Source organism: Rhinolophus ferrumequinum, chromosome 11 (assembly GCF_004115265.2).
Source record: "Rhinolophus ferrumequinum isolate MPI-CBG mRhiFer1 chromosome 11, mRhiFer1_v1.p, whole genome shotgun sequence".
NCBI lineage: Eukaryota > Metazoa > Chordata > Mammalia > Chiroptera > Rhinolophidae > Rhinolophus > Rhinolophus ferrumequinum.
This window is the reverse complement of record NC_046294.1, coordinates 12,449,568-12,472,808: the sequence shown is the minus strand read 5'-3', so window position 1 is coordinate 12,472,808 and position 23,241 is coordinate 12,449,568. Positions and strand designations below refer to the sequence as shown.

At 37.0% G+C, this 23,241-nt stretch overlaps 2 protein-coding genes and 2 pseudogenes across 2 annotated transcripts; 2 read left to right on the top strand and 2 right to left on the bottom strand.

Annotated features, from left to right (window-relative positions):
* Nucleotides 1–3,766: 3,766 nt before the first annotated feature.
* On the top strand, nucleotides 3,767–8,056 carry LOC117030448 (olfactory receptor 5L1-like; annotated as a pseudogene).
* A 5,295-nt stretch (nucleotides 8,057–13,351) lies between these two features.
* Nucleotides 13,352–14,287, top strand: LOC117030450 (olfactory receptor 1020-like). The gene has a single exon (XM_033120517.1). The coding sequence runs from the start codon at nucleotides 13,355–13,357 to the stop codon at nucleotides 14,285–14,287; it is 933 nt and encodes a 310-aa protein (XP_032976408.1). The 5' UTR covers nucleotides 13,352–13,354.
* Nucleotides 14,288–16,723: 2,436 nt separating this feature from the next.
* LOC117031155 (olfactory receptor 5W2-like) lies at nucleotides 16,724–17,663 on the bottom strand (annotated as a pseudogene).
* Nucleotides 17,664–18,078: 415 nt separating this feature from the next.
* LOC117031146 (olfactory receptor 5W2-like) lies at nucleotides 18,079–22,544 on the bottom strand. The gene is made up of 2 exons (XM_033121501.1): nucleotides 21,622–22,544; nucleotides 18,079–18,085 (listed from the first exon to the last, which is right to left on the bottom strand). The coding sequence occupies exons 1-2, from the start codon at nucleotides 22,542–22,544 to the stop codon at nucleotides 18,079–18,081; spliced, it is 930 nt and encodes a 309-aa protein (XP_032977392.1).
* Between the last annotated feature and the right edge of the window lie 697 nt (nucleotides 22,545–23,241).

Sequence of the window (23,241 nt, the reverse complement as noted above, 5' to 3'; positions counted from 1 at the left end):
AATTGCCCCACAGGGTCTTGAGTGTTGTCTCAGTCACGCCACTTAGGAAAGAAATCCTCAGTGCAATTTAATACCTGGAATGTTAGGTGCAGAAGCCTCTACGAGTGCAAAGAGGATACTGGGTGTTAAATTAAGGATCCCCAAAACTTAAGAATAGAATTACCACATGACCCAGCAATCCCTCTCCTGGCTGTCGCCCCAAAAAATCTGAAAACATTTATCCATAAAGATATATGTTCTCTGATGTTCATTGCAGCTTTATTTATGGTGGTCAAGACATGGAAACAACCAGTGTCCCTCCATAGATGATTGAATTTAAGGATTATTAACTGTAGGGAGCAGCCTTTACCCTTGATGTTGGGGACAGTGTATATGAGGGGGTGCTCTCTGCCTAATGCAACTGGCCAGATCACAGTGAAATAGCTGAGGGACCTGAGGCAGGTCTTCCCACTTCCTTAGTGTGATTAGTGTAATCAGAGAGTGGTTATGCCCCACAGGGACCAGGACATGGTAGAAACTTAGTAAATATTTGTTGATGGAAGACCAATACTGCATGACGTCACTGATATGTGTAATCAAAACAGTCAGACTCATGGAAGCAGGAAGTAGAATGTGCTTTCCAGGGCCTGGAGGAGGGGGAAATGGAGAAATGCTGGTCTTTGGGTACAAAGTGCAGTTATGGAAGGTGAATAAGTTTTTAAGATAAAATGTACAACAATGTCACTATATTTAAAAATATTATATTGCATACTTGAATTTTGCTAAGAGGATAAAACTTAAGTTTTCTCACCCTTAAAAAAAAAAAGGAAATTGGTAACTATGTGAAATAATGGATATGTCAATTAGCTTGATTGTGGTGATTATTTTACAATGTATATGTATGTCAGAACTTAATGTTGTACACCTTAAATATGTACATTTTTTTGTTAATTAACCTCAATCAATTTACAATAATAATTTTAATTAAATAAAACAATGAGCTAACAAAGAAATATTTGTTGAGTAAATAAAATAACTTTTGCTGTACAAAAATTTTTCGAAAATGGCAATGATGACGCATGGGAAGAAGTCATTTAAATAACTTCCATATAATTTAGTTTCTAAAGCTGCTGTTGTTTTTCTACAGGGTTCCCAATGAACCAGAATTACTCCAGAATACAATAGTTAATTTTAATTGCTTGTTTTGAGGCCTCAAGAAAAAGGAAGCTATTTCCTCTTGGGTCCTCGTTCCACAGGGAGTGGAAGTAGACATAAGAGTCTCAGCATGTCCCTCAAACACATTCTCCAGAGGCAGAAGGGGGCTGCCTTTTCCATTGGCAGGTTTGTCTTTTCTGCTAGCAGATCTGAGAAAATAGGGATATTCTTTATATGAAAGGTATTTAGAAAGTGTCCTAGATTCCGTTTTTCATGGGAAAAATGATTTGGGGGAAATTCTGAGCCCCTGAGAACATTAATTATCTGGAACAGGAAGTGCTCACTTTCTACAGAGTTTTGAATAGAGGGCCTGGCTACTGATCTCCTCCATAGCAGTGTCCCCACAGCTGTTTCCTGGGAGTGGGAGAAAGAAGGACCCTGAGAGTTTTCAGTATATAACTCTCTGCTTTTGTGAATGTTTGGAAGAGTTGTGCAAGGGAGAATAGGCAGGTACTTAAATAAATTTTAATGGAAAGGAAGAAAAATGAACCTTCTGGAGAAATTTAGTAAATAGAAACAGCTCAGATTAAGATTTTAGACCATGGGAAAAAAATCTTCTGGCTCACACGGGAAAAAACAAAAAATATCTGGGAAGAAATTATAAGGAAGAAAATTTTACATACCACATTTCCCAGATTCAAAATAATAAATATTGTTGAACCCATGTAATAACATCATTGGAGATATAAGGAAACATGGTATTTAATTTGTACATTAGTTTTAAGTTAAACAGAAGAAATATGAGAATCTACCAGAATCAAGGAAATAAGGAATCGTTCTCAACAGCTGTTCATTATGCACCCCCACCCCATACCACCGCAACTGGAACATTTGACAATGTCTGGAGACTTTTAAAAAATTTAATTGAATTTCTTGGGGTGACATTGGTTAGCAAAATTATCTAGGTTTCAAGTATACATTTCTATAATCTGTCACCTATATATTGCGTTGTATATTCACCGCCCAGAATCAGTTCTCCTTCCATCACTCTGTATTAGAGCCCCTTTACCCTCCTCTACCATTCCCCTTGCTCCTTATTTTGGGTTTGCCATAACTAATTTCTTATTTTCATCCTAGACCATTAGGATGACAATTTTCCAATTATATATTCCAGTTTTAACTTTGAAGTGGCAAATAAATCAGGTGTTTTTTGTCAAGTAATAACACCATGACTTCAGGAAGGATTTCACTTTTTTAAAAACAGTTCAAGATACGGAGAAAATGCCAACTTATGCTCCAGTCCAGAGTCTCTTCACTTAGATTTCATTACATATAGGTGTATGACATCATGGGTATATTCTTCCTGCTGTCAAAAGGTAGGGCAGAGTTCAAGTCTCTCAACTTTCATATGCCTTTTGTTTAAGGACAGGCTGAATAGTCGATCCCATTATATGGAATATTCAATGTAACCACTTCCCCCAAGCAAGTACTTGAGAGAAGCTGGAAAGTTTTCACTTACCTCTTTTTCAATGTGGGTAAAGGATATTCTTTGTAGGGCTGTAGCCAAATCAAAGTATAACATACGAGTATGATATTTGTACCGTATGTATTCATATCTCAAATGTACATTTTATTTAAATCTATGTATATACAGCAAGTGTAGTAGGTATTTTTTTAATTACTATCTCCATATCATTTTAAATATAGCTTTCTGCCTAGATATGTTGTACCGTAGTTTAAGAATTGCTCTGTTTTCAAAAATTAATTTACTCATTGTGAATATAATAAACAATGCTGCAATGTAACTTTGGATATTGTATTTCACAATTTGTCAGTGTAATTACACATTTCTTATGACAGCTTACTAAGAATAAAAATCTCCCATAAAAAATATAAGACAGCTTTTATTGTTGTCAGGGTTAAGGCTTTCGATATATGTTACTTAATTGCTTTCCAGAATAATTTATACAAGAGTTATATCTTTCTGTGTCTCTATGGACATTGATCACTATCATTATGATTAATTAAATAATTTTGTTAATTTGACATGTAAAAATGATGATGGATTTCAGTACATATTCTAATCTCTTTTTTAATTGGGCATAATCTAAATTTAGAAAGTACTCATGATCCACTCATCTCAAAGACATTGTCACACTCCCTAACAAGGAAACTGTACAGGACTTCATACCTTTGCAAATTTAGACGACTGATAGACTGACCTAAAAAAAAAAAAAATAGTGTATGTTATATAGGGTCACAGTAGCTATTATCCTACTTCAACAGAACCTACTAAATTTTACAGGAAACAGGAGTTGATCTCATGTGGCTTTAAAAATACATCACTGCATCTATTTTAAAGTCCATCAAAACACCTAATTTAATTGATCAACTCAATTATTGTGGAGGATAACAGTTGGGAATCATGTAGTTTTCTGTCGATACTTTAAATTTGCTCAGTGGAATCCACTGAAACACGGAACATTTAGAATTATTTGACAGTTATATATCAAATACACTGTGTTTGACATCAGTGGTATGTTTTCTTAATATAAATATCTGTCTTCTCTGTTATTCCGATTTCAGAAGAAACACAAAACTTATTTGGTTTCCAACCTGACGTATGGTGGAAATGGGTCAGGACAACTGTACCACTGTGACAGAATTCATTCTTCTTGGGTTATCAGATGTCCCTGAGCTGTGATTCTTTCTCTCCCAGATCTTCCTTCTCATCTATGGAGTCACGTTTCTGGCCAACCTGGGCATGATTGCACCAATTCTGGTCAGCTCTAGACTTCACACTCCCATGTACTCTTTTCTCAGCCACCTGTGGATCCTTTGTGGATTTTTGCTACTCCACGACTATCACGCCAAAGATTCTGTACAATATCTTAAACAAGGAAAAAACCATCTCCTTCCTGGGATGCATAGTACAATTCTACTTGTTTTGCACGTGCAATCACTGATGTATTCCTGCTGGCTGTGATGGCCTATGACCGATTTGTGGCCATCTGTAACCCACTGCTCTACATGGTCTCCGTGTCCCAGAATCTCCGTATGGTGCTGGTATCTGGCTGCTACCTGTGTGGGACTGTGTGTTCTTTGACTCACTTGTGTTTAGCTCTTGAAATCCCATCCTGTAGATCCAATGTGATTAACCACTTCTTTTGTGATCTGCCCCCGCTCTTATCTCTTGCTTGCTCTGATGTCACGATGAATGAACTGCTGCTGTACATTGTGGCCACGTTCAATGAGGTCATCACCATCGTGATCATCCTCACCTCCTACTTGTTTATTGTCATCACCATCCTGAGGATGCGCTCTGCAGAGGGAAGGCGCAAAGCCTTTTCCACCTGTGCCTCCCACCTCACAGCCATTGTTGTCTTCCAAGGGACAATCTTTTTCACTTATTGCCGGCCCGGTTCTGGCAAGAGTGTGGGTACTGACAAAGTGGCCTCAGTGTTCTACACCGTGGTGATTCCCATGTTGAACCCCCTGAACTACAGCTTGAGGAACAAGGACGTGAAAGAAGCTCTCAGTAATGTGGTGGGCTCCAATTACTTTTTGAGAAGCTCTTTTTTCAGCTAGAGTCAGAGTTTCTTCAGTGTACTTTAAAGAGGGGCTTGCTGTACTTTAAAGAGGGGATGTGAAAGAAAGTGAATTAGGGAAGGATTTTACATGCGGGAGGAACTATGCATGTTCCTTTTGTTTTCCATGTTCCTGTATTATTAATTGATTTATTTTCCTTTTTATGGGCTGGTTCATATGCATTTACTCCTTTTGCTGTTGTTCTCCAATCTCTAATTGCTTGGAATGTGTTTTTGGAATGCTTTGTTAGACTCTATTGTTTGGTTTGAGACAGCATAAATATATTTCTAATAAAGTGCACATAAAGAGACATGTCTTTTCATTCTCCTTAATGAATGCAACCATTCTTGTTAAAGTGCCTTCATTTTTTTACATGGAATGAGTATACATTTGTCTCATAGTCTGTTTTCTCATGAAAATCTAGAGTGAATTTTCTATATGTTTGTGTATTTTGGGGTATTACCTTTTAGTCATTTATGATTATTTTCTTTTTTGTTACCGATTCTATTGCAAGGTTATAATTTTAGATCTTTCAAAACCTTCTCTTTTGTAAAATAGAGTATACTCTAATTTTATATTAAAATTTTCATAAAAATTAAATGATGTATTTTGTTCTTAGCACAATATATGGTAGAACTTGTTAACAAATTATCATGTTATTACTTTTACCTTTTGTTCTCTATTTTACCTTAACTTTTTATTAAAGAAGTAGATCATGTATTTGATACCATACGTTTAAAAATTCCTATATCCGTGTTAATTTTTTGTTTGCTCTGCCTGAAGTTATTGTAAGCATCCATTATGCTTTTTAAATTTATTATATTCTAGGCCTATTATATTAGTTTCTTATGGCTTATAAAAAATAATAAATTTAGTGTTTTAAAACATTAAACCTTTATTCTCTTACAGTTCTGAAGGTCATAAATTTGAAATTGATATCATTGAGCCAACATGAAGATGTCGGGAAGATCACACTCTCTCATGTGGTCCTGAGGACAATTCTTTCTTTATTTCTTTCAGCTCTTTTTCTTTTTAAGTTTATTGGGGTGACAGTTGTTAGTAAAGTTACATAGGTTTCAAGTGTAAAATTCCATAGTACATCATCTATATATCACATTGTGTGTTCACCACCCCAGATTCAGTTTTCTTCCCATCACCATATATGTGACCTCATTTACCCTCCTCTCCCTCTGGTAACCCTTAACCTCTGGTAACCACTGATCTATTGTCTGTGTCTATGACACTTTGTTTGTTTGTCTTGTTCCTTTATTGCTTTCAGCTTCTGTTGGCTGCAGACATTCCTTGACTTGTGGTCATATCACTTCATTCTTCAAGGCTAGCATCTTCAAACCTTTCTCTGCTGAATTTTTACTACATTTTCTCGTGTGTGTGTGTGTGTGTGTGTGTGTGTGTGTGTGTGTATGTGTATACTCTCTATTTTACAAAAGAGAAAGTTTTGAAATTGCTTCTCTCTTCTAAGGATACCTGTGATAACATTTAGAGAGCAACTAGATAATCCAGGATAATCTCTTCATGTTACATCCTTAACTTAATCCCATCTCCAAATAATTGTTTTCAAAATAAGGAGGCACTTACAGTTTTCAGGGATTAGAACCTGATCTATATGAGAGTCCATTTTCAAACTTTACACACCCATCTGTTAGAGGCTCAATCATAATTTACCTTTCCTATGTTCCTGCAATGTCAACACTTCATTTGTTTTTATTACTTTCTTAAGATTTCATTTGGTATTTGTTATTGTGTATATCTTTATTGGTGTTATTTATTTAAATGCAACATAGGTCCTTGTTATTTAGTGAAGTAGCAAGAACACGTGGCTTGAGACTAAATACCTGGATACAGGTTCAGACACTGAAGAGTAATTTTGAGGAAGATTCTTAAACTTTCTTAACGTCAAGTCTGTCAAATGTAAACTGCGGATAAACTACCAGCCTTAGAGATTATCGGTGGATTTATGAGCTGTGATCATAAAATACAGTGAATGTTTAAATTTATAAAAAATTATTACAGTAAAAGGCACATTGCCATTAATCCCCTTTAAAATACTCCCCCTTGCTTTGAACACACTTGTCCCATTGTTCTTGCCACTTTCTGACACAGTTGTGGAAGTCCTCTGTCATGAGTGTCTTTAGTTGTGCTATCGTGGCTGCCTCTATGTCCTGAATCGATTCAAAACGTTTACCTTTCATGGTCATTTTGACATTATGGAAGAACCAGAAGTTGCACAGTGCCAGACCCGGTGAATAAGTTCGATGAGCACACACCGTAATGTTTTCATTAGACAGAAATTGCCGTATCAGAAGCAATGTGTGACATGGAGCCTTTCCGTTGTGATCACAAAATATGGTGAATGCTGCTGCTCAGTGCCACTCAATGGAACGGCAGGATCTTCAATATGGGAAGTGGTGCATCAGATTTTTGTAACAGTGTGTGACAAGTTTCAACTTGTTCGGTGCAGTCAGTCAGATGTGAGCTATGGTTGAGAGAAAGTGTGTTTTTAAGTGTGCCATAAATCATCCTCCATCATGACAATGCTCCATATCACACATCACTTCTGGTATATGGCATTTCTGTCAAATAAAAACATTAGAGTGTGTCCTTATCCACCGGATCTGGCACCATGCAACTCCTGGCTCTTCCCAAAGTCAAAATGATTCAGGACATCAAGGCAGCCACGACAGCACAACTAAAGACACGACAGAAGACTTCCAGGACTGCTTCAGAAAGCGGCTAGAATGATGGGACAAGTGTGTTCAAAGCAAAGGGCAGTATTTTGAGGGGGGTTAATGGTAATATGTCTTTTACTGTAATAATTTTTTAAATAAATAATGACTAAAAGAATGGAGTTATATTCCACTTACGATAAAAATATGACTCTGGATTGGTTTTCAGATGATTTCAATGGAGTGAGATTTCCCATATTACCCATAAGAATTTTGCATTTTAAAATGAAATGAGAAAACAGTTTACCTTTGGTCCTCTAATTAGAACAGGGTTTCTCAGCCTTAGTACTAGTGACATTTTGGTCCAGACAATTCTGTGCTGTGGGGGTCTGCCCTCTACATTATGGGGTATTTAACCTGGCCTCTACCTATTAGATGCTAGAACCACCCTTCCCCACATTTGTGACAAGCAAAAATGTCTCCAGACATTGTCAAATCTCTCCTAGAGAACAAAGTCCTGAGCTGGGAGTCATGAAACTAGAGTGCATCAATATACTAGAGCTCTGGTCTCCGCGGAGGAACCTTCAATATTGAACTTCTCTGTGTTTAAGAAGCCTTTACAGATAGATACCCAGGTGCTCACTTTTTAGCCAGTTACTAATTCCATCTCTCTCCAGAATCTATAATGTCCCAGAGACCTTTGATTTTAGGGCACTGGGGACACAGTTAGTCTTACTTTAGCAGGGATAACTATTGGCCTCCATATCCTACTAAGATATAGGCATACTTTTTATATCTAAAGGCTGATTCTTTTGTATTATTAGCAGAAAGGAAGTCTGCATTACATTTAGATTCACAAAAACATGAAATGTCAGATCTCTATTTTCTTCCCAATGCTACTTTATAGGTAACACCTCCGTTTTCTGGGAATAATGGAGGAACCCTGAGTGCTCCTCAGACATGTCTGAAAAGTAAGCACATAAAAGTTTCTTCTGTATTTCTGTAAGTGGTTTTATTTTACATATATACTTTGGTTACTTTCTTACTTGCAAACTGTAGGGGTCAATATGTATTTCCCTTTCCCTTATTAATCACATCTGAATTTCCTGGTGGGCACCCAGCCTCTCCTATTCTGGGTTGGTTTCTGTTTCTGTACCCAATGGGATTTGGTGACATCTTCATGGTCAGTCACCAAGAAACTCAGTGATTAGTTTCTGAGCGGACAATAGTGAAGTAATGATGTAACTATGGGATTTTGCTGAAATTATTGGGAAAAAGTTTCTTTCTGCTGAGGTTAATCCTCTGGGCAGATAAAAGTTCAAAACTCATTGCCTATACACACACACACACACACACACACACACACACACGGTATGACAATTAAGTTTGCGAACTTATTGCAATAATGTTGCCAACCTTTTTTGATATCAGAGGGATTATTCATTGTGAATTTGTACCAACTGGACAAACAGTTAACCAAGTTTACTATTTGAAAGTGCTGAAAAGCCCGCATGATAAAGTTAGACGAAAACTACCTAAACTTTTTACCAACAATTCATGGCCCTTGCATCACGACAATGCACCAGCTCACACGGCACTGTCTGTGAGGGAGCTTTTAGCTATTAAACAAATAGCTGTATTGGAACACCCTCCCTACTCACCTGATCTGACCCCCAATGACTTCTTTCTTTACCTGAAGGTAAAGGAAATACTGAAAGGAAGGCATTTTGATGACATTCAGGACATCAAGCGTAATATGATGACAGCTCTGATGGCCATTCTAGAAAAAGGGTTCCAAAATTGCTTTGAAGAGTGGACTAGGCACTGGCGTTGGTGCATAGCTTCCCAAGGGGAGTACTTTGAAGGTGACCGTAGTGATGTGTCGCGTCCAGCGCAACACGGGCAGTGAGGGAATGAAAAGGGGCAGCTTTAGGTTAAGTTTTTTTAAAAAAAAGAAAGAAGCAGAGACTTGATGCAGTTAAATCTCAGTAGGCCAGGGGACCTCGCAGTCATGGAAGACTGGAGCCTGGACTCAGGCAAGCCGTGACTTTTATTGATATTCACATAAGGTATTAGCATTATTTATTCCACGGTCTGTGAATCTCATACATCTTAATAGATAACCGATTAGAGTCAATCACCCTTGCCTGCAGAAAGCTGGACCTTAAGTTTCAACTTCCCCGAGGGACAAAACCTATATTCATATGAATAGATGGAGAGCACCTCATTGAATCACTTCCCTTGCAGGTTTTGGGAAGGAATGCAACCACAGAGGCTGAGGCTTTCCTTAGCCTGAGGAAGGTGGGGGGCTGTGTCCACCTTTGTGAACCCCGTGGGTTCTCCTGTTGGTCCCCACGTGGCTGCGTCTGGCTTGAATTGTTCCTTCCGTGAGGAATCTTACTCGTCGTTGACTGTCCAGTTATCTTTTTGGGACCAAACGGAGGCATAAGGTGCAAACACAAAGGTTTAGCAAAGTCCCTGAAAGGATCTTCTTACAGAATCTCCTTTCTATGGGGGCAGGTAGAAGGAAACAAAAGGTTAAGCTGTTGCATGGCTACAGTGATGTTCAGCAATGAAATATATAGCACTTTTTCTAGGATGAGTTTGTGAACTTAATTGTCCTACCTCGTATGTATGTGTGTATGTATGTGTGTATGTACACACATACATATGATGTAGGACAATATATATACGTGTATGTGAGTGTGTGTGTGTGTGTGTGTTCGTGTTCTTCATTACACACTCATGTACTTCATTCGTGTCCAGTCTTTCTTCATTAGGTAACACATTCGCTCTAAATCTCATTTTCAAGTTTCTAGTCATGTGATGGACTTTCCAATCCCCATGTAATTGCTTATGTTGCTTCTTCTACTGTTTCTCATTCACTACTCGGTATTTGTCAGGATTCTTAATGTTCAGTTGAAATTATCCTCCTTTTCTCTGTTTTGTACCCAGAACACTGCCTGGCACAACATATTCACAGAATAAATGTATTTATTGGAAACTCTCAGGTTTATTCTGGCCTTGGATGGCCAGAATTCCATTTCAACATGATGCACGTATAACACATATTAGAGTCATTAACTTTGTTTATAATTGGTTTTCCATCTTCATTTTGACTTTCAAGATCTAATTCTCAGCAGCTAGGTAGATAGGTTTTTGCTTCTTTCCCGTTTATTCCTTCATCCTAACATACAGAATATTCTGTTAGTGGTTAAGTCAATTGCTTTGAGATGGTTAAATCAAATTAGATGACAAATATCATAATCCAATGTTATATATAATAATTTACTATTTTGATAGCCAAACTATATTTTTCTTGGAGACATTCTCAAGATGTATAAGAACAAATTACATCCTTTCATTTTGTGTTTAATCAACTCTTCAGTAGAACGGTTTAATTGCTCACATAAATTTTTCCACTGGGATTTGGATACAGAGTACGTGTTCCTGTTGTGAGATTAGAAATCTATTCTCAAACCCTCAAAGCAAAATATAAAAGGTCCTGCCTTATCCCAGGGAACCACAACTTTCTTAGGGAGGCATGAGTTTCTTCTACGAGCACAGAAGGCCTACATAAATGGATTATGAAAAATATTGCAATGGGTCAATATTGTTTTATCTTTAAGTCTCAAAATTAATTTTTCCAGTGAAAAATGGACTAAAGCTGACAACAGCGTAGTAAGAAGGTGAATGAAAAAGATAGTGATCTGGTAAGTGTTCTTACCTTAATCCTAGGATATTAGAGCTTGATAGGATTTTAAACGCTCTCTTCTTATAGTCACATATTTTACACATAGGAAACTGATGTTTTGAGAAAAACATGCCTAGAATAACACAAGTTTAAATCCTCGGGGTATTTCCAATAAAAACCACAGCAGCAACAAAAAATGCACATTTAACATTTGATAACCTTGAAACAAACCTCAGCATTATTGGAGGGGATTTTAAGAAGAAAGGAGACAACAAAGCTATCACATGGAACAGAAAAATAAAGTTCGTTATACAATGAAAAATCTTTGATTTGACATCTAGGATGAAATTTAGGATGAGGAGCAAAAAGAGTTTTATGTTGTTGGGACAAAAATTTTTTCTCAGTAAGCTGAAGTGACAAAGTGAAAACCAGTATAGATGCCTATAAGGAAACATTGCAATAAAATGAAGGAAAATAAATGGAAGTAGATACAGGGCAATGTTTTTTTAAAATGAAAGTGACTTAAATGTTGCTATATGCTGACAGTTTATGAGAGATAAATTAACAGTAGCAATAGTAAAGATTAATAGTAATAAATTAATAAGTGTTTTAATCGATGCAAATAGAATTGGGTGCACAGCTGGAGGGATTACCTTCAGAGAGTAGGGGCACATTTTTCCTAGAAAAGAAAAGAAGGGAGAGAGGGAATCACTAATGAATTCAAATGCTTGTACAATGACTCGGGAAAGTTGAGGATATACTTATTTGCTATTCCATACTTTTCTCCTCAAAATAGAAATCATTTTTGGACAGTGAGAAGAAGGTCATAGAATGAGAGACCTCATAGGAAATATGAAGGTTTTCAACAGCTATTAAATAAGGAAACAGCTAGTATAATATGAAATGTTAAAGAACAATTATATATAATTATATGTATAATATATATCATATAGACACATTTATAACGTATATTGTGACTTTTACACAAATATAAAATGAACATGTGTCAATGAGTTTACTGAATTCATTCATTAATTAAGCTGTTCTCATGGGTATAAAAGTTAATTCAAAGAATTATAGATCAGGAATTCGCAAATAAATAAATACAGAACTGGCTTTTTCACAGTGGGGAGGGAAATCAATTGTCTCTACAATGGACAAAATGTGCATGTCTATAGACAAGTGTCACTTCAGTTGCTATAAGTTGTCTAAAACTTACAGGTATGTAAATTAGGATAAAGACAAGGAAAGGCAGGAAAACTCAGAGAGGTAGGTAAGTGAGCCTTTTTCAACATCTTTTAATATTTTTCACTACGGAAGGCATGGAAACATTCCGGGATCTCATTATCATATTACCTGGATTGAATTTAATAAATCTGTAAGCATGAGGATTTCTCTGGTTGTATTGCATAGTTTGGATTCCAGATAAGATAATAGTTGTCTGTATTGACTCATAATTGCGGTTGCCGACTTTAGAACAGTAAAGTCACAAGATGGTGAGGCTATATGAAGGCTAGAGAAGGAAATTCACTTAACACACAATTTGATAAGAACGGTACTATTGTTCTTGTATTATAGATGATGGAACTGAAACTCAGTGATTCATTGGCCTGTCCAAGGTTTCCCAGCTACTGAGCGACAGAGCCAGGAGTCAGGCACTTTTATAACTCTTCCGAACCTTTTTATTTTACCAGTGGATTTCAAACAACTCTAAGGCGTTCCTTAGATCCTCAGGGGTTAAGCCACATGTCAAAGTGAGAAATACAAAACTGTGCCTTTATCTATACAGGGCTTCACCTGGAACAGCGATGCTTTATCTGTTGTGGAAATAAAAAAACCACACAAATGGGAACAGAGGCTATTTATTCAGAGTTTATTATAGAACACTTTGGTTAACCACTATTACTTGACATTGGTAGAAGATGAGAGAGTTGAAGAAAGAGTGAAGCCAATGTTTAGAGTTCAGCAACTGGTTTGATGGTGGTATCATTTAATGTGGAAAACAATAGGTTTAAGAAATAGAAATGATAATTTATGAATTTAGTTAAAAAATTGAAAAATCCATGCATAATATTATACTACAATAACTGTAGATATGACTAGGAGTGATCAGGATGCCCAAGTAGATTTAGAATTACTCTTCTGTTTATTTTGACCATTTTCTTTTCTATTCTTTTTGTTAATACTGAGGTTATTATTAGTATCACCATGAATACTCTGTTGCAACTTCAGAAGTCCAGGAGCATTGCAGAGAATGGAGTTGGAGAACGGCACTGTGAAAACTGAGTTCTCTCTCTTGGGATTTAGTGACCATCCAGAACTTCAGAGTGTTCTTTTCGCAGTGTTTTTTTGCATCTACTCTGTTACTCTGATTGGGAACCTTGGCATGATTTTGTTAATCACAACCAGTTCCCACTTGCACACTCCTATGTACTTTTTCCTCTGCATTTTGTCCTTCATTGATGCATGCTACTCTTCCGTCATTGCTCCCAAGTTACTTGTGGACTTGGTTTCCGATAAGAAGACCATTTCTTACAATGGCTGTGTTGCACAGTTATTTTTTTTCTGCTCTTTGGTTGACACGGAATCCTTCCTCTTGGCTGCCATGGCTTATGACCGCTATATAGCAATCTGTAACCCACTGCTTTATAGTGCTATGATGTCTAAGAGGATTTGCTACCAACTTGTTATTGGAGCATTTTTGGGGGGTACCATGAGCTCAGTTATTCATACCACTAATACCTTCCAGCTGTCTTTTTGCTCCAAAGAAATAAACCATTTCTTTTGTGATATCTCCCCACTCTTCTCTCTGTCCTGCACTGACACTTACAAACACGACATTGTTCTTGTTGTCTTTGCTAGTTTGGTGGAAGCGATCTGTCTTCTGACAGTTCTTCTCTCTTATATGTGCATCATAGCAGCTATTCTTAAAACAGGTTCTGCCGAGGGAAGAAGAAAAGGGTTTTCCACTTGTGCTTCCCATCTGACCGTGGTCACTATTTACCATGGTACCCTCATCTTCATTTATTTGCGCCCCAGCGCTGATCATTCACTGGATATTGACAAAGTGACCTCTGTGTTCTATACATTGATCATACCTATGTTGAACCCCCTAATTTACAGTCTAAGGAATAAAGATGTCAAACATGCCTTTAGGAAAGTGATTAGCCAAATGTTTCTTTCTTAAGAAACCTTGAAACTGAGCTTGACAGCTTTTCAACAATGTCTGTTTCTTGACCTTTGGTTCTTCTGTTGGAAAAGTCAGTTTTATATGGATGGTCCCCTAATAATCTGTGGATAGTGAAGTCTCAACCAACAAAAACGGCATGATGGCATGAACAATACCATCTTTTCTGTCAGCACCAGTTTAGTCCCGGATAGAGAGTGTGTTGGATAGTAAAAAAAAAAAAAAAAAAAAAGAAGAAGAAAAAAAGATTGAAAGAAAAAACTCTCTGGTATCCTGACCATATGTAAGGCTATTAAATCAAAATCTTTAGAAAATATTTAAGAAATAATGAAATATTTTGATTTGTCTTAAAACTCTGTTCAAACAGTAATGCTAGACAAGTAACTTGCTGAAAATTGTATGTTTTTAATGTGTTATTTTATTCTTATGAGGTTTGAAGTACATAATAGTTCATTATACACACTACAGGAATATATAAAATTTGGGAAGAGGATTTAAATCAAAAACCTCATGTAACCCATTACTCTGTCCCCCTGAAACCAGAAAAGGGTGTCTCCATGTACCTTTCTTGAAAACAGCCTAAAATAAAATGAATACTCTTGTGAACCAGAAACTGTGTTATGTTTTTATAACTGGATAAATTCCTAATTTAATACACTGCAAACAGCATATGCAATAAATTGAGTTTTTGGAATACTTCATAGGATTACTTAACATCTATCTACTCAGCAATGACCACTACTAAAATTTTAGAAATTTTAGTTCTAGTTTATTTCACAGATACAGATACACAGATCATTATATAAGTATAGATCATTATAAAAGTAATGCTAATGTAAATACTATGATGTTCCTTGGGGTTTTTTCTATTGAAAACATTATTAACTTAGCATATCTTCCTTTTAATTTAAACTGTATCAAGTGGCGTTTCAGCTTTTTAAAATTTTAATTAATTAATTAACTTATTAAATTTATTGGGGTGACATTGGTTAATAACATTATAGGTTTCAAGTGTACAATTCTATAATACATCATCTATATATCACATTGTGTGTAAACCACCCAGTGTCAGTTCTCCTTCCATCACCATACATTTGATACCCTTTACCCTCTTCTACCACCTCCTGCCCCTTACATTCTGGTAAACACTTAATGTTGTCTGTGTCTATCAGTTTTTGTTTGTCTTGTTCACTTGTTGTTTTCAGTTTTATATCCCATATATGAGTGAAATCATACGGTTCCTGACTTTCTCTGTCTGACTTATTTTGCTTAGGATGCTAATGTCAAGATCCATTCATGTTGTCACAAATGACAATATTTCATCTTTTCTTATTGCTGAGTAATGTTCATCATTTCAACTTTTTAAGTTTATTTTAATTTTAACTAGTACATATGATGCTATGAACACACCAAAGGAGATCCAGTCCTCTTTTCCCCTGGCCTTTGGAAAATGTCCAGGTACTTTATCCCCAGCTTCCATTTATGTGATTTCTTTACAATTGTCAAGAGCACTACGTGTGAGGAGGGCAGGAAGGGAAATTCACAGGTTGGTGTGCACAGTGCGGTGTAATATAAATCTAGAGCTTTTCATCCTGGAGATGTCTGCTGATATAACTGGGCAATAATGATGAGGAAAAGAGGATCCTAGAAGAGTTTTACCTCAGATAGTTTTTTTCCCTGATTGTTGTCACAGCCAAGGACGGAAGAAAGAAGCGCTGATAGATTTCATCTAAGATGAACATACTAGAATAGAATTAATGAAGAGAGTTCCTTTTTGCATCCTATTTCAGGTTACACTCACAATTTATTAAACAAACATTTAAGAATGGCATCCTGGAGCTGAACCCTGGAAATAGCAAAGCAGAAATAATGGTGAACAAGACAGAGAAGGGATGTGTCTTCATGGAAGTTTGAGTTATGACAGGAGATTTTCAATATATTCCTATTTATTTATTTACTAACTATATACTTCTAAGTGTTATGAGGAGATACTTATAGGGTGAAGCTATGTGGTACATAGGAAGGAGACAAACAAACCTAACTTAAACACTAACACTCCCTTCTCACTGTGCGAGTTTATTAAACCCATTATATGTATGCATGTTTAAAGGAATCTTAAGGATGCTAAGTTAAGTTGACATGGGTGTGATTGCCATTTTCATGATACCTCACTGGGACATATTCATAAACAGAAAAGAAAGGTATAAAAAGACCCTCCTTGCAAAAGAACAATGTGGACCTATTCTTATTTAACTTAGTTTGGAGAGAAAACAAAGATCAGTAATTATTGTTGTTTATACGCAATTTAGGCACAAACATAAGGAACAGAAAATATCCAGAAGATTGTACCGGTAAGACTACAGGAACCTATGTCACAGGACCCGAACTTTACCTCTGATAATCTTTCAATAAATACTTTGGGGTGAAAACACTGGTTCACCCAGACCTTAATTTAGTGTTAATTGGTTTTTTCAGGGAACCTTTCACATCCTTATTCCTTAAGCTATAAATCAGTGGGTTTAACATGGGGATGACAACTGTGTAGAAAACAGAGGCCGTTTTGTCTGTGTCCATGGAATAACTTGAGCTGGGTCAAAAATACATGAACAGGAGTGTCCCATGAAATATAGCCACAGCAGTTAAGTGGGAGGCACAGGTAGAGAAGGTTTTGCGTCTCCCCTCTGCTGAGTTCATTCTAAGGATGGTAGTTATGATGTAGCTGTAGGAGAGGCAGATAGTGATAACACTGAACCCCACAACACAGCATATGAAAGTGAACATCACCATCTCATTGATGGATGTATCTGAGGACGAGAGGGCTAGTAAGGGTGGGATGTCACAGAAAAAGTGATTGATGGTATTAGAATTGCAGAATAACAATCGAAATGTGCAGCAGGTGTGGATTGCTGAATCCACCAAGCCCACAAGGTAGGCAATGGCTACTAGCTGGGTACAGATGCTCCTGGACATGGTCACTGTATAAAGAAGTGGATTGCAAATAGCTACATAACGGTCATAGGCCATGACAGCCAACAGGAGACACTCCACATCTGCAAAGGCACCAAAAAGAAACATCTGGATGGCACATAAATTATATGGAATCGTCTTTTGCTCAGGATAGGAAATCAGCCAGCATCTTGGGAGACACAGTGGAGCAGTAGCAGACATCACAGAAAGACAGATTGCTCAGGAAATAATACATGGGCGAGTGGAGTCTGGGGTCCATGGTGATCAGCCAAACCATCTCTAGATTGGTGATCACAGTGATGCCGTAAACCAGCAGAAAGAGCACAGAGAGCCCCCGCTGCACATCCTGTCTGCCAGAAAGTCCTAGGAGAATGAAGTCAGGGAAGCCAGTGCAGTTCTCAACAGCCATTACTCAGGCCAGCGAATCAAGGGATGTGAAGGAAGGGACAGAAGTGGGGAGTAAAGTCATCTCAGTCTCTTAATAGTAAACTGCTGGTTCCTTCTATTTTTGAGTCATAGTCCTCATAGCTAGGACTCCATGAGGAAGCCTGACTCCTTGGAAATATATAATATAAACTGATAAATGATAATGACAATAATCTCTCTTACATTTGTATATTCTACTGAATCTGTGGCACATTTTTATCCAAACTAAATCGTGCTATTTCTACACCAACCTATGTTGTATTTATGATAATTTTATTATTCTTTTCTTAAAGACATGATGTTTGCCGAGTTGAGGCAATAGTTCTTAAATTAATTGGTGCCGTAACAAACATCTTCTGACAAGACTGTTGTTGTTTTTCAATATTGTGGAAGCATTGTTATATCCTGTAATGCAGAAACATAGTTAAGTGAGAGGTGCAAATAATGAATATATTTCTTTGCTTTTCCCTCATCATCAGTAATTATGGAGTGGGCAGTGCAATGACAAGTTCCTGGATATAACATTCCCCCACTTTCCTACTAATCCCTCACGTCCTGGGTGATTAAGAAAGAAATACAGACCTTTTAAAATATTGTTAGGTGATTTCAAAAGCCACCTAAGTAATTTTTCACCATGTAAATTCAAGAAAACGCTATATTTGTGGTACCTAAGAGCCTTCCTGCTATTGTCTCTCTCTCTCTGGTTCGTATTTAGAGAAGGACTCAGCCTTGTCATCTCATTCCTTTCCATACTCCTTTTCCCTCAGGTGCTCCCTGTCCCCACGCATGCCAGTTTCCCCAGCGACACTCCTCATTAAGCAGGATCTAGACTGTCTCCATACACATGGAAGCCCCTCCAGACCTGTAGTCTAACTCCCACTCCCCATTAAACCCAGGGCATGGGTAGCAATATATTGCTGAAAATTGGATAGTCTAAATTCCTTCCCATAGGGTTTGTGTTTTAATAGAATGGCTTTCTTTAACTATGGGGTGAGGGAGAAGATTTGAGGTAGAATAAGAGACAAACAAATGAGAAGAAAAAAAAACTATGTATGTACATGGCTTTCCTGACATCACTGGTGCCCCTAAACATAATACTGTATAAGCAACTCCCTACTTACAAACTCCTTCTTCCAGAAAGTGGTTGTGTGGCCCTGAGGCCTGGACCACTATCATATAAGCTCAGTGTGTGACAGTGCTTCCAGGAAAAACCCGGTTTAGTAAGTGTCCCTGTTGCAGAAAACAAGTAGTAGGGACTGTGGCTTGCTAACACATCTCTGATATATATATATATATATATATATATATATATATATATATATATATACCCTCTGGGAACAAAAAAGAGTCATTTAATGAAATATTCTATGAAAGTTGCAGGCTTTACTAATTTTATAAGACTATCTTGAACATGTATTGTGTGCAAGCAACTCCTGGACACCTCGAGTTAATAATGAAATTCTGTAGTTGCCTGCAATCTGATAGTAAATAGTCTTTGCTTTTAGTAAACCTTTTCGAGTTGTATATATTTTTAAAAGAAGGCAAAGTTTTCAAAATTAAGACGTCCCTGCTTTAAACCATGACCAAAACTCAGAAAAAAAACAAGCCTTTCAGACACTGTCCATGGGCTCTGATATTATACTTACAAGTATGGAGTATAAAGTTAGAGAAGTAAAATTTTATAAAGTATACAGAAGTAAAATCATGCAGGTTTTTATCCTTTTTTCGTCTGGATTCTTTCATTCAGTATTATGTGTATGAGATTACTCCACGCCTTTCCATGTGATGATAGTTTTTTCCTTCTCTTTGCTGTGTAGTATCCCAATGAACAACCATAGTATATATTTTTTGTGAAATCCCAAATAATGCTACATTGATTGTTTTTGTACAAGGTTTGGGTGTCCAGCCATGCCAAAATGTGTCATTGCCTAAATACTCCATGCTTCATTTTATATATTGAATTTATATGGGGCACTCCCTATTTGTGGAAAAGCTTGGAGTTTTATTGACCAATTTTTGTTTCATCAATCTTTAATTTGTGCATGAATTTAATTTTCTAAAAGTTACTGAGATATTCCTAAGTGTCTGTTACACTTCTGTATACTTTGTATTTCATGGTGAATCCAGTAATTTTTATACTAATGAATCTTATCATTCAATGTAAGTGACAAATGTTAATAATAATTCAAATTATGTATAATAAACTATAATTATGCTAGAATGTAGACAGACTGGACATTATAAATCCAAAACACATTATTCAAAAGTAGTGAACAAAGTTACAATGCTTCCTGGATACATAGACAGTTATCTGGGATCTAAGACATGAGTATGAATTAATTGAGAGCTGCGAGTAGGTAGAGAAAGCGTTCTAAGCAGACGGGTCAGGTATTTTAGAGGCTATACGGTAGACAGGACTACGTCATTTCTATGGAATTTAAAGAGCTTAAAGAAGACCAGTGATGAGGCAAAAAAGGGGTAATAAAAGTGAGCCTGAATGGTGACTGCCCAGCTCTGCATTTCCTCCCCAGGAACCACCCAGGCTTATCCCCTAGAAATAAAGATGTCCAAACCCTCCTAAAAAGAGGAGATAAGACCCAATTGGTATTAACTGGTTCCTCACACATGTGCAAACTGTTAAAATCTGTCCATTACGTGAACTCTAGCCTCTTTATAATACAATTAAAATAAAATGAGCATCAAGGTTTGGCCCCCCCGTGGGTTTTCTGTATGCATTCTGGGTAAGAGCCTGTGCAGAAAGTAACTATTTATCTAACCAGCATATGTCAGTCAAATGACCTCAGCCTATATGTTACATCTGCTGTAAGGAAATTTACCTATCCTTTCCTATATAAGAGAAAGCTAACCTAAAGTTGGGTGCAGTTGTCTGTCCCGGCTACTTCTATGCCGGCATCTTGAATAAACTTACTTCCTTGTTCTCCTCATTTCAGGCTGTCTGTGAATTTCTTCACCTTTTGCAAATGACCAGGGTTCTTTTTTTTACGATAGTCACCATGTTGTGTATTACATCCCCAGGACTTATTTATTTTCTAACTGGAAGTTTGTACCTTTTCACTAAATTCACCCACTTTCCCCCGCTCCTCATCCCCCATCTCCAGCAACCACAAATCTGTTCTGTTTCTATGAGTTTGAATTTTTTTAGATGCCACGTATATGTGAGATTATACAGTACTTGTCTCTCTCTGATTTAGTTCAATTAGCATCATGTCCTCAAGATTCTTCCTTGTTGTGGCAACCATGGCTTGTTCATTCTGAAAAGACATGGACTTGTCCACCTCAAGACCTCTGTAACTGTGAGATCCTCTCTCTGCCTGTTATCCTTTCCTCTCCCAAACTATCTTTTTGGAGCTAAGGCTCTATATCTCTATCGAAAGAAACCTTTCTCTTACACTAGATTTAGATATTTGCTATGAATTTGTAGCCCTTATTCTTCTTTACTTCAAGATGATTTTGAAGCTTATTATGAATCCTTTGACTGCTTAGTTCATTAATGTCTATTATTAGCACTAGATTATAGAATTCATTCGTATAGAAGCTACCAGATGTAAAATAAAATATAAAGGACTTAAATGCTCAAAGATCTCTCAGTAAACATGCAATGACTCTTAGTGTAAATACAATAATATTTGAATGAAAGAATGAACAAATAAAAATTAAGCAAAATTAGAAAAGCCAGGAAAGTGATCCACAAAGAGGAAGTGCCATATAGAAACTCTTGACACATAATGAAACATGACATGTTTGGAGGAACAGCAACATTTCTTGACATTGAACTTTAGAACAAACACTCATTTACTAAAATAAAATATTTGAGACAACTTTGTTTCTCTTGTATCATGCAATATAATTTTACAAAAACAACAAACACTGCGTGTGTGTCTCAGTGTGTGTGCATGTATAGTACAAATATTTAAGAACACCTTTTAGTTTTCAGTTTTTCCAGCGCCTTTTTCACGTCCTTGTTCCGTAGGCTATAGATCAGAGGGTTTAACATGGGAATCACAAGGGTGTAGAACAATGAGGTCATTTTGTCTTCATCTAGGGAGTAGGCAGAACTTGGCCTGAAATACATGAAAAGCAGAGTTCCCTGGAAAATTGCCACAGTAGTTAAGTGGGAGGTGCAGGTGGAGAAAGCTTTGAACCTCCCCTCAGGAGAGTGGATCTTCAAAATTGATAGAATAATATAACAATAAGACACAAGAACTCCTAAAATGGAGCTCAGTTCAATGAAGCCAAAAATGGTGAATATCACCAATTCATTGACCTCAACATCTGAGCAAGATAGCAAAAGGAGAGGTGGGACATCGCAGAAGAAATGGTTAATCTCATTCGACCCACAGAAACATAAGCGGAATGCTAATGTCGTGTGGACCAGAGCATCTGCCATCCCCATCATGTAAACCCAAGCCATGAGCAGTGAGTACCTCCTGCTGGACATGTTGACCGCGTAGAGCAACGGGTCGCTGATGGCTTTGTACCGATCAAAGGCCATCACTGCCAGCAGCAGACACTCAAAGTCTACAAAGGCACAGAAAATAAAAAATTGCAGAGCACAGCCAGAGAAGGGGATTGATTTGCTCTCGGCAAATAGGTCCACCAGCATCTTAGGCCCAATGGCTGTGGAATAGCAGAGGTCACTGAAGGAGAGGTGGCTGAGGAAGTAGTACATTGGCGTGTGCAGCTGGGAATCCATTCTAATTAGAATGATCATTCCAAGATTGGCCAGAAGACTGATGACATAAACAACCAGAAACATGGTAAATAGGGCCACTTTCATCCCAGGGTCATTAGTAATTCCCACGAAAATGAATTCAGTCAAGGAGGAGCAATTTCCTTTATCCATTTTTCTACTTTATTGTCTAAACTTCTGAGAAAATGATAGATGCATGTGTAACTCTTCTGACAGCCACAAAATATCTGCAAAGAAGAACATAATTTATTTCTGCAATTATCTTTTTATGCTTAGAAAACTACGTGGTCCTGTGTCACTCTTTAAAGAGGCATTGATCTCTATGGCAATAATAAAAAAGATATCTTATATAGACATCTGATAAACTGGGGATCAAATGTATGGTGATGGAAGGGGAGCTGACTCTGGGTGGTGAACACACAGTGTGACTTATGGATGATGTGATACAGAATTACACACCTGAAATCTATGTAATTATACTAACAATTGTCACCCCAATAAATTAAAAATAAATTTAAAAAAAAAAACTGGGGATCTAAATCTCTATGTCACTCAGGAGCTTTGTCACTTTCTGCGAGCTCTTTAGTTTCTCTGACCATTACTTTCCTTGTATCAAGGAAGAGATGTGGATAAAATGATATCTCATTATATCTTCATAATAATATGAACAAATGTCAGCGTTAGAGCCTCAAGGCTGTTATGTATAGGACTAACTAAGCCTTTTCTATTATTTTAAGTATTCATGTGAACACAAAAAATGATCACTATTTTTATGGTTCTCAAAAATATGATTGGTTTAAAATATTTTTGTATTAGTTTTAGAAACAATGAGCATATCACACACTATAAT